Below are 12,749 nucleotides of genomic sequence, written 5' to 3' on the forward strand. Positions count from 1 at the left end.
TTCCGGATCGATATACTTTCGTATCTTAATAACACGTTGTTCAATTAAAATTATTCGCGCTTCTTGTGATAATTAAGGAAACCGTATCGCGGCTATATCATACTTTCAACCGAACAATTATCACGGGAAAGCTCGTCTCTCTTTACGGTTTTAATGAGTCTGACAAACAACTGGACCCTCATGGTTATGTCAAGTTGTCTTTTTCATGCACCAGCCTCGGGAAATTTATTTTCACGCTTCATTGTTCCGCTCGTTAACAAATTTCTGGATTAGAACGATTTGTGGCGTATGACGTAAACTACGAACAAAGCTAAATGGAAATCGTAGGGGGAAAAATAGGAAAAGCGATTTAGAATGGAATTTTGACCAAAATTTTGATCCTCGTGATATTCAGTATATTTTTTATTGTTTACAAAAATGTTTAAGCTCGTGCATTTTTAAAATGCTTAGAGTTGCTTATAAAACACTAAGAAATTTATATGTATGTACGTTATGTTTGTTGTATAAATTATTCGAGATTTTTGAGTGATTCAATCGTAAATGAGTAACATGAAAATGAAAAAGTGAGCAAAAATGTACTTATCTTCTTTCGTGCGCTCTTGAAATACAAACTTTTCTCAGTCGAAAACAAGGAGGATTTACACGGAAACGGAATCCACATGCGCATAATCTGATATATCCATGCTTTTTTATATGCGTTGCATGCTTTGTACAGATAATTCCACGTAATTAGCGCTCGAAATCGTCGGTCCGTTGGAGAAAAGCGTTCGAGCGATTTTCTTTTCAGTCGTTTAGACGATTACGACTCTTGCCGATTTAGCTGGAACATCGAAGCGTTTGCGAGAACGCTTGCGTATTTTACGATAATGGAGTAATTCGATCCCTGAACGTGTACGTACGAAGAACAACTTGCTCGTTTCAGCCCGCTATGGATTTAGTGCGTGTATACACACTATGAAAGCTGTACTAAATCAAAATGCGATTGTTTGCGTTACGCTATTCGCATTAATATAACACGCACTCAGCGGATAGATAATTGCGATCTACGTCGATGTTGATGGAATTTACGGCGTTTAATAGAGGCGGGTTTGGTTGAAATTGGATAAGAATTTCCGATCATTGCTACGTTTTTTCCATGGCCGTGGAATGCAGAATGTTTTCTTTCAATTTTTACGTTTTCCTTGCTTTTTCCTTTTATAAAGTGGCCGTTGATAGCTAGTGGTCTTTAGCGTTGACTTTAATTAACTTTTTCGCCTGACCGTAAGATGGAATTTTCAAGATTACGCGGTAATTAGGTTCCATAATAAACAGGTTCGTACAGATTTGAAATATGATTAGTTTTTGAACGATAATAATTTTCAACCGTGTCTCTTTCGTTCCCCGTGTAAAGTTCGCTAGAATTTCGTACCGCATCGAAACGTATGGCGCACAGCCGAACAATTACGAGTTTAGGGGCGGTTCTTACGACCGCATGAATTTGCATATTCACCCTCGTCTAGACGGCACTGGAAATGCTAACGTTCGTTAAATACAGCACCACGCCAAAGCTTCGCATCACTTGCCAAAAGCAATTGCTCTGAAATGGACATTAAAGTGCTTATTTGGTATTTCGAATTTTGTCATATTTAGAACGATTAGGACAAATTGAGCGAAACTAACGCGCGAGAATATATAAAATATTAAAAAATCAGTACTCGTTATAATATTCAATATACCGAAAAAATCAGCTTCTACTTCTTTATACAATGCGACATGTTTCATTTTTATCGTATGGCCACTCGGATAGATGGTGTAATTTCTGTACAGTACTGTATGACAAGACATATGCGGTTTTCGTGCGTTTATGCGGTTAATTGGTACAACAAACCGTGTCTATATGTGCAAATGTATCGATTAGAGGTGAGGCTGGCCTCGTATAACCCCACCTCGAAATCAATCAGACCGAACCTACGAGGATCCTTTACCACGACCTCGAGCACATACGATACATGCCGAGAGTATGGCAAGATCGAAGATGTTTTTTTGTACCTTTCTCGTTTCAAGAATAGATCCTAACCGAAAGTCTTCTAGTTAATTAGAATCAGCCGGAATCGATGGTTGCTTGGAGAAAAAAGTTTTACGATAATTTGTCTTGTTCACTTTTTATTAGACTGTTTGACTTTCTAATCAATATGCGATAAGTATTATTTCTTTTTTTTTTCCTAAGCTGAAGTTTCTTACGATGATTGATATAAGATCTGATATGTGACGTTTGAAGAAAGTGTTTCAAGTTTAATTAACTTAGTTCAATATTTGTGTGTTACGTCTAGTTTTTCCACTTCTGATAATGATAATAATGTGATAATACTGTGTCACGGACTCATGGATACACGAACAATTTAGAAAGATTAGATAAGATGAGATACGAATGTTACTAATGATGAAAAGAAGCAGACTGAGTAACTGGCAGATAGATAAGTAGTTTCCTCGAGAAATGGCACGTGGTGAGAGGTTAGTATATTTATGATTTTTGATCAATAACGACCAGTTTTTCTTTCGCTGCCTCCACTTTAATAGAATCGATCGTAATATTCTATTTAAAATATATCAAATAAATAAATAAAATAATGCAATGTTACAACGTAATACTAGAAGGTGTAATACTAAATGAAAGGATTAAAATATATCAAATAAATAAGGACAGAAAATGTGCTTTTTCTCGGAAATTTTCTTATTCCGAATTTCATACGACGTGCATGAAATTTGAAAAATATTATCGCCACTCTATTGTACGCTTCTCCGTTCTCCGTGTAATCCTTCATCGTATAAAGTGCATCGATACGTAGCTCATAGTCTTAGAATTCATGTTCAGGGCTTTGAAATGAATTTCTATTCCCCGTGAATCGGCATGGTCTTTAATGATGGGACACTGTGAAAAACGCGCGAAGAGCAAGCAGTGTTTTGCGATTTATGAAAACATTATTAGTTTGACATTTCTGCAATATTCTGTCACGGCGTCTCGGCTGTCAGCTTCGTGGTCGAATGCCGTGTTTCCATTTTAAAACCGCGCACAGCTGTATTTCCAATCGGCTTTGCGACTGTTCAATCTCATAATCGGACATTTTTCCCCTCAGTCCGTGAACATTTTCCTTTATTTCCCCGCGTGTTTCAGCGTCGCGTAAAAAATGCAAGAGGATTCCTCCACGAAGAATCATAAAGTTTAACCTACTTGGAATATTAATTTTGTTTCTTGCTTGCTGGCGATTAAACTCGTCCAGACAGTCGTAAATATAATTACGGCGTTTAAGTGCGACAGAATCAAATAGATTTACGCGCTCGTGGCAATGGTCGTAGTAAATTATTCATACGTTAGATAAAATAGAGGGAACGAACTAAGAACGAACCGTTACGTCAAAATGGATGAGAAAAAGTTTGCTTCGAAAATTTAGATTATGCTTCGTCCGATAGTAACGACTTTATTTTATTTTATCTTGATAGAGGTTGTGTCTTTTCCACAGAACCGTTCGAAAAGTTAGGTAGCCTTTAAAGAAATAAACCAGGAGTAAAAACAGTTATAGTATATCCAAAGTCTAAAGCTTTCATACCGTGGTTATAAAGTTTCCTTCTTAAGTCTCTTTCTAAACTTTCCTCCTCCAAGTTTCCACATACCGCTCGTGTTCGTAGATATCTTAAACCTTAGCTCTCAGAAGCTGTGCACGTATTCCTGGAATTTTTATTTCCTCATCAACGTGTTCACGCGTCGCTCACAAATCTTTCTACTTTTAGACAAATGGCTATTACAATATTTTAATATAACATAAAAACTAAGCCAGCAATCATTTTGAATCTAGAAATGTCGTTCAATAACGGCGACGCATCGAAAGAAATATCTAAGAGAAATTTTATGGAAACTGTATAAAAATCGTTCTTCGTGGGAGTAAAAACATATTTCTTGGAAAACGAGATTTAATAGGAAAACTACTGATCTCTGATATAGGTATACTTAGGTATATTACGTATAGATTAATTAATTGAAATAATCGTAGTAATAAGGATGATAATCGTAATAATTGAAGTAATTGAAATAATATTTATACAACGTTTTACTATGCTCTTCAAACACCTCCATGGACTGTATTCGTATTTTTATAAAAACGAAGTAATCGGTAAGTCGATTTTGCAGTGTGACAGTCTAGTCCATTGGAAAGTCCCGGAAGCAAGCTCTCGACTGTCGACAATTTCGGTGCACTCGATTTCCGGTCAGAATCGTGGAAAGTTGGTTCGCGCTTCGAGCGAAAATCGACAATGATTGCGCGTCGTACTGGATTTTACCTGCGGTCAGGATGTTTCCAGTCCTCGTGGAATTTAAGCATCCTAAAAAAAGATTTACAGGAAACAAAATTTTAACTTGAAATCGTTCAACAAACTTTTGATCGATGATGTTCTCGGGAACAGGATTTTTGTATATTTTTCGAGAATCGAGAGAAGAAATGGAAAATATCTTGCAACACATTTTAATAGTTCAAACACGTTATAAAAATGCTTCGAGTTTTAGAATCGTTTCAGAAATCCAAAGCATAATGCGATGTTATTATCAGATTAGGTGACCCTCTTCATTTACGCTGCTTCCTGACAGATTCTGGGAGGAGAAGTTGACGTCTCGGTCATCAATTTCGTATAACTTTATACGTAATTAATGCATGCTATCTCCATGTGTCTCAACGAAGTGAACTTTTCATGCACTGCCTCAGTGTATAAACATAGTTACGCGATTGAACCACAAGACATCGATCAGTTACTCGACTTGGGTCCTGCATTAGTCGTTGCTCGTGTGAATTTTACCAAGCTTGTCGATATTCCTCGGTCACGAACAACATTATCGTTTTCCGAATTTCGTCAAATCTCGATTCGAGGATCACGATAAGCACAATTTTTACTTTTCACCATCTGGCACAACGACCGATTAATTTGAATGAAATCGGTGAGATCGACGTACGACGGCACAGTTTCTCTGTAGTGTTGGCTAATTACAGGGTCGTTAAGCGTACACGGAGGATGTAGCCAATCCATCTATACGTTTATTTTCTAATTCGTCGACGTATAATAAAAAGTAATAGTAGCACCGGGACCCGTAGGAACTCTCGAGCGATGCTTTCCGACCGCAATGGCTTCCTACACCTCGTACCAATGATATTGGCCTCAACAAAATAATGAATAAATTGAGCGTGGGTCACAATAAAAATATAATCGTCCGCCGTACATCCATGATTCACGTTTCATTATCCTATTAGAGCCAATGGACGGTCGGAAGATAGCTCTCCCCCTTCTTTCGTTCTGTATATGTGCCACCACGTTCGTTTCGTTTCGTACGGAGCCGCGTCGTGTGAGCCTGGACAAACCAAGCCGAGAAGATCTGTCGCTCGCGCAAAACCTCTCGCGCGTTCAATCGTGCAAGCAGTCGAGCGAAAGAGAGAAGGTAGGAAGACCACTTTGATTTCCATCGGTGTAACATAAGTTTCTCGAGCTCTGTTCGTCAACGCCACGAGGCAACTGGGGTGGTGGTGGTTAGCTAGGAGCGGGCAGAGGGTCGAAGATGGAGCTGAGATATTTTTCTGCGATAGCTTTATTAAATATGGCGAGTGGCGTCGAGCGAGACCCATTCCGACGAACGACGAGAACGTTCGTTTTTAGAGCAATTTAACCTCGTTTCAGGTGAATCATCGACTCGCGTGCTTTGCATCGTTTCTACACAGGCATGTGCACGACGTCGTCGATCGGTAATTCGACGTTCGTTCGTTGTTTCATAGGCATTGGGTGGGTGGATGGTTAAAGGATGGCCAATAATTTATGGAATCGACGATTCGTTCGGAAACGCTCTCTTCCGCATTTCTTCTCCCTTACCTTATCTTCCGTACTTCGCGTGTGGTCGAATAAATCTCGAGTACTCGAGAACAGGCTCTCAAAAATATTGAAAAGAGGCACACAACGCGAAATGTTTTCTCTTTTCCCTTCCTTTCTTTCTTTCTTCCGTTCTTTCAATATGAAATGTGATTGTCGAAGGAAAACTGAATGGAGGAGAATTTATATGCAGGTTAGTGGATGTTCCTTTATTGCGGAGGATCGCAAACCACTTCCTAAGTCGCTTAACCCCGAGGAGAGCGTTCGCAAAGCTACGTTCGCAAAAAGGAACACAGGCTTTCAAAGTTTTAGGAATGCAATTCTACCGATGCAATAGCAAATTCGAATTACAACTGGTCAAAACAAGTTTAAATAAGTTGTATTGGGAATTATTTCCCCGGGTTGTTTCTGGCCAGCCACAAGCATTCGCGTATTTTAAACGTACCGTGCTCGATATCGAATTTTAACTTATCTAACTCGTCGCGTTCTTCCTCTGTAACCTTCGAATAGAAAAGTAAACGACGCCGCCGTTACTTTCAGTGGTGATCGAGGCTCGAAACGATCGGTCGTATCTGTAAAGTCCAAAGCGAAAAGGGTTCCGCGACGATTCTACGAACAGCCCCACCTCCGCGCTCAATTAAAAGAATTTACTCGGCAAACGATCGCGCATGCCGCGTTCAATAAAAGCCGACCGGGACGATTTTTATAGTTTGTCCAGCGCACACCATCTCCTCCACCTTCGACCATTGCTCGCTATCCTCCCCACTATTCAAACTTAAGACTCTATTATTCCCGACGTCGCTGCTCCAGCTAATATTTGGCTTGGTAATTTCGACAAGTGTAATCGACAGTATGGTCGGTCGCTTTTCTCATTTGGAAAACTTTCCTGCGATCAAATTGCTTTAACTTCGAACGTGACGTGACGTGACTTCGTACAATGCTCTATTATGGGACTTCGAGGGCCGTTTAGGCGGTAACTCAGTATGGCATTACTATATTCTTTCAATCTCTTATTGGGCATAGAAATGAATTAATTGGGCGTCGAATCAGGTATACGTAGCGTTTCAAAAGTTTGTATGGGAAGAGAAAATTAAAATGTGCGTTACGTTGATCGATGGAGTGGTGTTTTGCTTAAAAATATTGTCGTATAGTTGGAAAAGAGTTTGAAGATACGAATATATACGTAGAGTAGAAAATTTATGGACATACGTGTGTAGTATGTACTCGAACGTTAAAAGCAATTTATCGAGTGGAAGAGAAATGTATTGTAGATTTGCAACGATAAATTTTATCGACGACAGATATTTCACTGTCACGTGAGAAATCTCTTTAGTAGAAGATTTAAATCTACTTTAGAGAGACGAAAGCTTAGATAAAAAAGCTATTACGCTCAGTTAAATAAGAATAATCATCTATCATTATGTATTAAAATGCCATGGAATGTAATTTAATAGTCATTTATTGCCAACGATCATATAGAAACTATTATTTCTTTGTAAATCGATTATTTTAAGATAATCCACTTCCTATAGTATCTTTTTTATTGTTACTTCATAATTACGAAAACAGTGATTTTAATCTTTTTCCATATTTTAATCTATTTGATACGATTGAAAGAAACAGGTATCTTTTATTTCACTCGGAGAAACAAATTTATATATTGTTAAGTTAAAAAGTTAACATTCGCGTGAAAGAAGCGTCGCGATAATTCATAAATCGTAAGCGACAAATATCTATCTAATTTTTCCCCGTGACGTTTTGAATATCAACCGATGAATTTCAGGAATGTCCAGCTGTCAAAGAAACACAATCTCAAAAAAGTTAATCAATTCGATTCAACCGGGTACGCACAGAGGTATCCTTTGATGGCTTGTCCGGGAAATTTTAACAGAATCGCCAGCAGGCTGGCCAACAACTAATAAACCGGTCACTGTTTCTATCGTTTCCGCGAATCGTTCATTCCCACCCCTTTTCACTGGCCCGGAGGGTTTTATATACCCATGGGACAAGCATTCCAGATCGTGAAGAAATGGGGACATTGTCACGTAAATTTACGAGAAGGGACGACTTATCAAATTCATGACAGCGATAATTGAACGATGAAATTTCTTGAAATTTGTGAGAATTTTCATCGTAGTATTTATGGAAGGGTAAAAAGATTGTTGTATAAAGCAATTTTAATGTCAAAATAAAATTATAGACAAATGGTCCACTGTTCATAAGTATCCGAATTATTTAGTATTTATCAGTATTTTATTATTTACTATATATATGTCGGGGATGAAAGAACATCGAGGCCTTTCTTTTGGAATTTTTGGGAAGATCCCCAGTACTTTAGTCTAGACTTTTTATTATGGCTGTATAATGCAACTTAAATAGTAAAACTTAGAAGTAGCTGTCTATGATTTAATCCGATTATGTTTGCTCGAGATTTGACAGTAGGCTTGGCCTCGAAATGACACATCGGATCGCTAAACGTAGCCACGGTCACGGGATAGACGTTTTTACCTAACAGAGGTATGGAGTAGTATAGCTCTCCTTAAAAATATAGTTGATAGTACAGAGAGGTACAGAGAAAAGGGCACTTCCACTTAGACTGAGAGGAGTAAATTGAGTTCTACTTATACTGTGGACTTTGAATTAGACTTTGGAAAAAAGCGCATTTGCTATCCCGTTGACCGTGCATTCGTTATTGAACCTAAGATCATAGTCATTAGGATCTCGAGTATCTAACGGTTATTTGTCAAATTTTATAATAATCATATTTGTACCAGTAAATATCATCTATATTATATAACAACAATGACTAATCCAATCGAAGATTCGTTACACGCCCCTAACATTAACATTAACATTATTATTATATTGTATTAACATTAAAATTCCTTCGCAGTCACAGTAATAATCACAATCAGCCGAATTTCTCAATTCCACGTTTCTAACATAAGAAGAAGATATTCAGCTATTACAAACTAAATTCTTTTTTATTATTTCGTGTGATTTTTATATAGTCGGATTGTCGAATACACGGAATACCGTTATTCTCTCTCGTGTAGCATTCTGAAAACATTTGGGTTAATCAGCCGAAAAAGATGGAAATTGGGTACTCACGATTGCGGATTAGTTGATGATTAATTTCGAGATTCCATTCGTTTGTTATGCACACGTTGAAAGGAGTATTTTTTGTTAAAATATACTTTCATCACGACGCTGGTATAATATGATTTCTGTTTTTAGACTTGGCTTTCAATCCGGAAGAGAATAGTCGCGTCATAAATATTGTTCGCGCCACGCTATGAACAATTTCAGTTTAATTAGCGATCTCCATTCAGATGCACGCGTGGGCGTGGGTACGCGAGCTACAACTCGTATCGTGTTCTCGTATTCCGTGCGGACTCTGTGCACTACGTTGCTCCTCGCGTATTTAGAACAAGTGTACAGGAAGTTTATGTATATTGGAACAACACGAATCTTGAAATTTTCTTCCGTTTTACCATGCGTTTTTTCTCCCTCGGGATATCTTCTGATATTTAATTATTTTCATCGCTTTTAACCGTTTTATTGTAAATTCGTTATTTCATTCGCATCGCGTGTGCCTTATTGTCTGAAGTACCAAGTACGGATTTTTACAATTGTACCGGAAAATACTTGGAACTGTTTAGAAAAAGATTTACATTGTCCCAAGGTTCTAATAATTCAATATGATTCTTCGATATGCATGGTTTTTATCTAAAATTTCCTCGTAACGCGATGTGTCTCCATAACATCGAACAACGAGATAAGCCGTTTTCCATGTTTTCCCCATTGCAGTCAGGGTATTGTTCCCCTCTAACAAGGGGTTGCTTTTTTTCACGGAACGAATAACCGGAACGATTCGCCGTAAAGAGAACGCTTTTACGATCGTTGAGAACACAGAAGCATTTTCTATGGCATTTTTCAAATTGCTGGATCGAACGAGGGTGAAAGTTGAAATAAAATATAGCTGAAATTTTTTTCTCATTCCATTGTCATCTCGCCGTCGATCCGTATTTTTTCGTTTGAGTTTCGACAATCATAGCAGATTACTGCGCCCTTTAATTTTTTAAAGGGGGCGCTGTTTTTAAAATTCTACTTTTTTCATTGGAATTTGTTGAGTTCATACAATGCGAAAGGAAATTTCATCAAAACTGCTTGATCGTAACTTTTATATTATTTTCCTTTTCCATTTTTTCCTGTTTTTATCTCTTCTTTCGACGTTTCTCTTCCTGTTTCTTTCTGGTTCTTCTTTTGTGCGCGTTAATTAGAATAATGAGAATTGCTTGAAGAACAGCATTCGTTGGAAAATGTATTTTTTATTCTTAGAATCGGATTTCATCTAATCGCTGTTGATTTATACGTTTTCTGAAATTAGATTAAATGCTATTTATACGGATTTATATGGAAGAGTAGTTTCGGGAAAAAGATTATGAGAATATTTGTTGAAAAATGACTTTCTTGGAATGTATTCTTTGCATTCTTTCGCGCATCAAAAGAGAGACACGGTATACAATTTCTCCTTTCCCATGATAAGCGTAAATTGTCGAATGAATGCGAAGGAAAGATAAGAGAATGAATTATTGATAAACGTACCTCTCTCATCGGCTTCTTCGATTAATTGCTTTCGTTGATGTCGATCGTTCCTGTAATTAGAAGTTACGAGGCAGAAGTTTTCAAGAAAGGTGGAAGGGCGTAATTTCTGGAAAATGTAAACCGGAGGTTTTCTTTACAAAGAATTCCTACTAATTAGCTCGTGTAAGCATGCTGTGCACAAGGTTCGCTCGAGGCGGTAAATCTTGCTTTACTGCAGCAACTTATATTTTAAAATAATTAACAAATATAAATAAAACAATTACTTTATTGCCAATTATTATATATATATGTATATCATAGAAAATGAAAATAAATTTTGATTTATTAAATCTATTTATTAAATTTATTAAATCTAATAAAGCAGATATCGTACTGCCTTAATATCTTTTTTAAACTTGTAAGAACATAAAATTAGAAATAATTTGACTCGCACATTTTAAACTAAAAATATTTCTCACTTCTCTGTAAATGTTTTAGTCGTGGATGAAAATTAATGTATAACACGTGCTGTCCTGGAAGGGACAAAATTTCCGAAGCAAAGACACCCATCTGTTTCATGTAACATTTCATTACGTCGTTTGAACGTGCTTCGGAAAATTCGCGCCATAGAAGTTTAATTAAAATCGGCAGGTGGTGTGTTTTTTTAATATTCCTGCTTATGTTCGTGAAACGAACGTCAGTCTTTCGTAAGAACGGAAAGAGCAACAGCTGAATTTTATAAATGATCTTTATACGATATTCGCTAGGAAACTCATTTTTCATGGGGAATCATGAATCTTCTTGCGGAACACGAGGGAGATTTTTGTCGAAGCTCGAGTTTTGTCGAATCGATAACTGGAACGACGACGGGGAAACTTTTACCGTTCTTTCTGTTTTTTAAGCAACTGCCGGATACCATTAACGCTCTTGTCTTTTTTTGTCGCCATCTGAAAGCTACACGACTTCTTGCTCTTTACCTTCTTTGCGATAGTAGCATTAGACACTTTAACGTCAAATAGCATGCACTTTGCATACTTCACAGCTTCCTCGCTAGAGTTTAATAATTTCGCGTGAAAGTAGAATCTAACGAAATCGTAAAACTCGTGTGTTCTCTAGCATATAAATAGATTTCAAGCAGGATTTTTATATTTAATGTACAATAGCGCGTATAATTAATTGGTACAGACTGGATATTTTTTAATAAAAAAAAAGCATGATACTTTACTTAATCGTTTCACAACGTAACTTTCCCATGGGAAGTTTAAATACATCGTAGAGAGAAAGATGTCCGATAACTTTCAACGACTTTTCAACCTGTACGTTGATGCAACATTTATCCGATACATTAACAGGACACGAATAGCAAGTCTAGTTGTTTCTAGGAACGTTAAAATTCCTTTATCATGCCGAGAATTAATATTTGCCGCGTTATAAAATACACAAATTGCATGTGAATTTCGTTCTAGGCAAGAAAATTCTCACACTTGAATTACGAAGCAACTCCGGTTTTAATAAACTGGATAATGTCAAAATATATCTCTGCCTTTAATAAACCGAACGCGGTTAAATTATATTTATCTGTCTTTCCAATTACGGATCTTAATATCCAATAAATCAACGATTTCTCTCTCAACTTCCACTTTAGATCAACATTTTACACGCTATATTGACTCAACAGGAACTGCAATTCGAAACAAGAAACATTTATCATCACCTGAAGCAATCTCTGTCGTAGCGCAAAACACACAGACTGCGCGTGAAGTTTCTTTTACGCAACAAATTTTGCACACTTGAATTACGAAGCAACTTCGAAACGCGTCTTCCGGGGGTAATTTCACGGAGGAGTAGAATCGTGCCGTTTAAACTCGACAAGTCGATTATCCGCTTGTTCAGCGATAGAGCTCGCGAGCAATTATTCAGTTGCCCCTGTCGCTCGATAATCGTTGCTTATTATTTGCAACTGAAAACGAAGCGCGTTGCGTATCGGTTTATTGCACGGTATAAATCTACATTAGAACGCGCACACCTACGAAACCGATGATTAATTGTCGTCGAGGCCGCGTTCTCCCGCTGCCCATTAGTCATTGGCAAACGTGTTAATCCTCTATAATACAGAGTCGAGGATATTTTTCAGTTTCTGTCTCCGTGTATGCATCAGCGTTTTAGTTGGCCGATGCTTTAGCTCACGATCCTGAAACCAGTGTCTCGTGAAACTAAGAAACGCCGGTGTCATGTTGTTAAATGGTAATTTCATTTGCTCCGGCATGTGATTTATGCACCGGTTG

The 12,749-nt window shown here is 37.5% G+C and overlaps 2 protein-coding genes across 7 annotated transcripts in view; both read left to right on the forward strand.

The window, feature by feature from the left end:
- Positions 1-12,749, forward strand: part of LOC126921076 (DNA-directed RNA polymerase II subunit Rpb4-like) — a 260,919-nt gene that overhangs the window by 109,912 nt on the left and 138,258 nt on the right. The window lies entirely within an intron of this gene.
- LOC126921065 (uncharacterized) overlaps positions 1-12,749 on the forward strand; it is a 141,446-nt gene that overhangs the window by 102,393 nt on the left and 26,304 nt on the right. Inside the window, exon 1 of one of the 5 annotated variants that reach the window (XM_050732270.1) lies at positions 5,305-5,455. The exons of the other annotated variants lie outside the window; for them this stretch is intronic. Coding sequence (XP_050588227.1) covers positions 5,320-5,455 — 136 coding nt within the window. The 5' untranslated portion in view covers positions 5,305-5,319. Of the gene's footprint in view, positions 1-5,304; positions 5,456-12,749 lie in introns of those variants that run through there. 5 annotated transcript variants of the gene reach the window in all.

Source organism: Bombus affinis, chromosome 10 (genome assembly GCF_024516045.1).
Source record: "Bombus affinis isolate iyBomAffi1 chromosome 10, iyBomAffi1.2, whole genome shotgun sequence".
NCBI classification, from domain to species: domain Eukaryota; kingdom Metazoa; phylum Arthropoda; class Insecta; order Hymenoptera; family Apidae; genus Bombus; species Bombus affinis.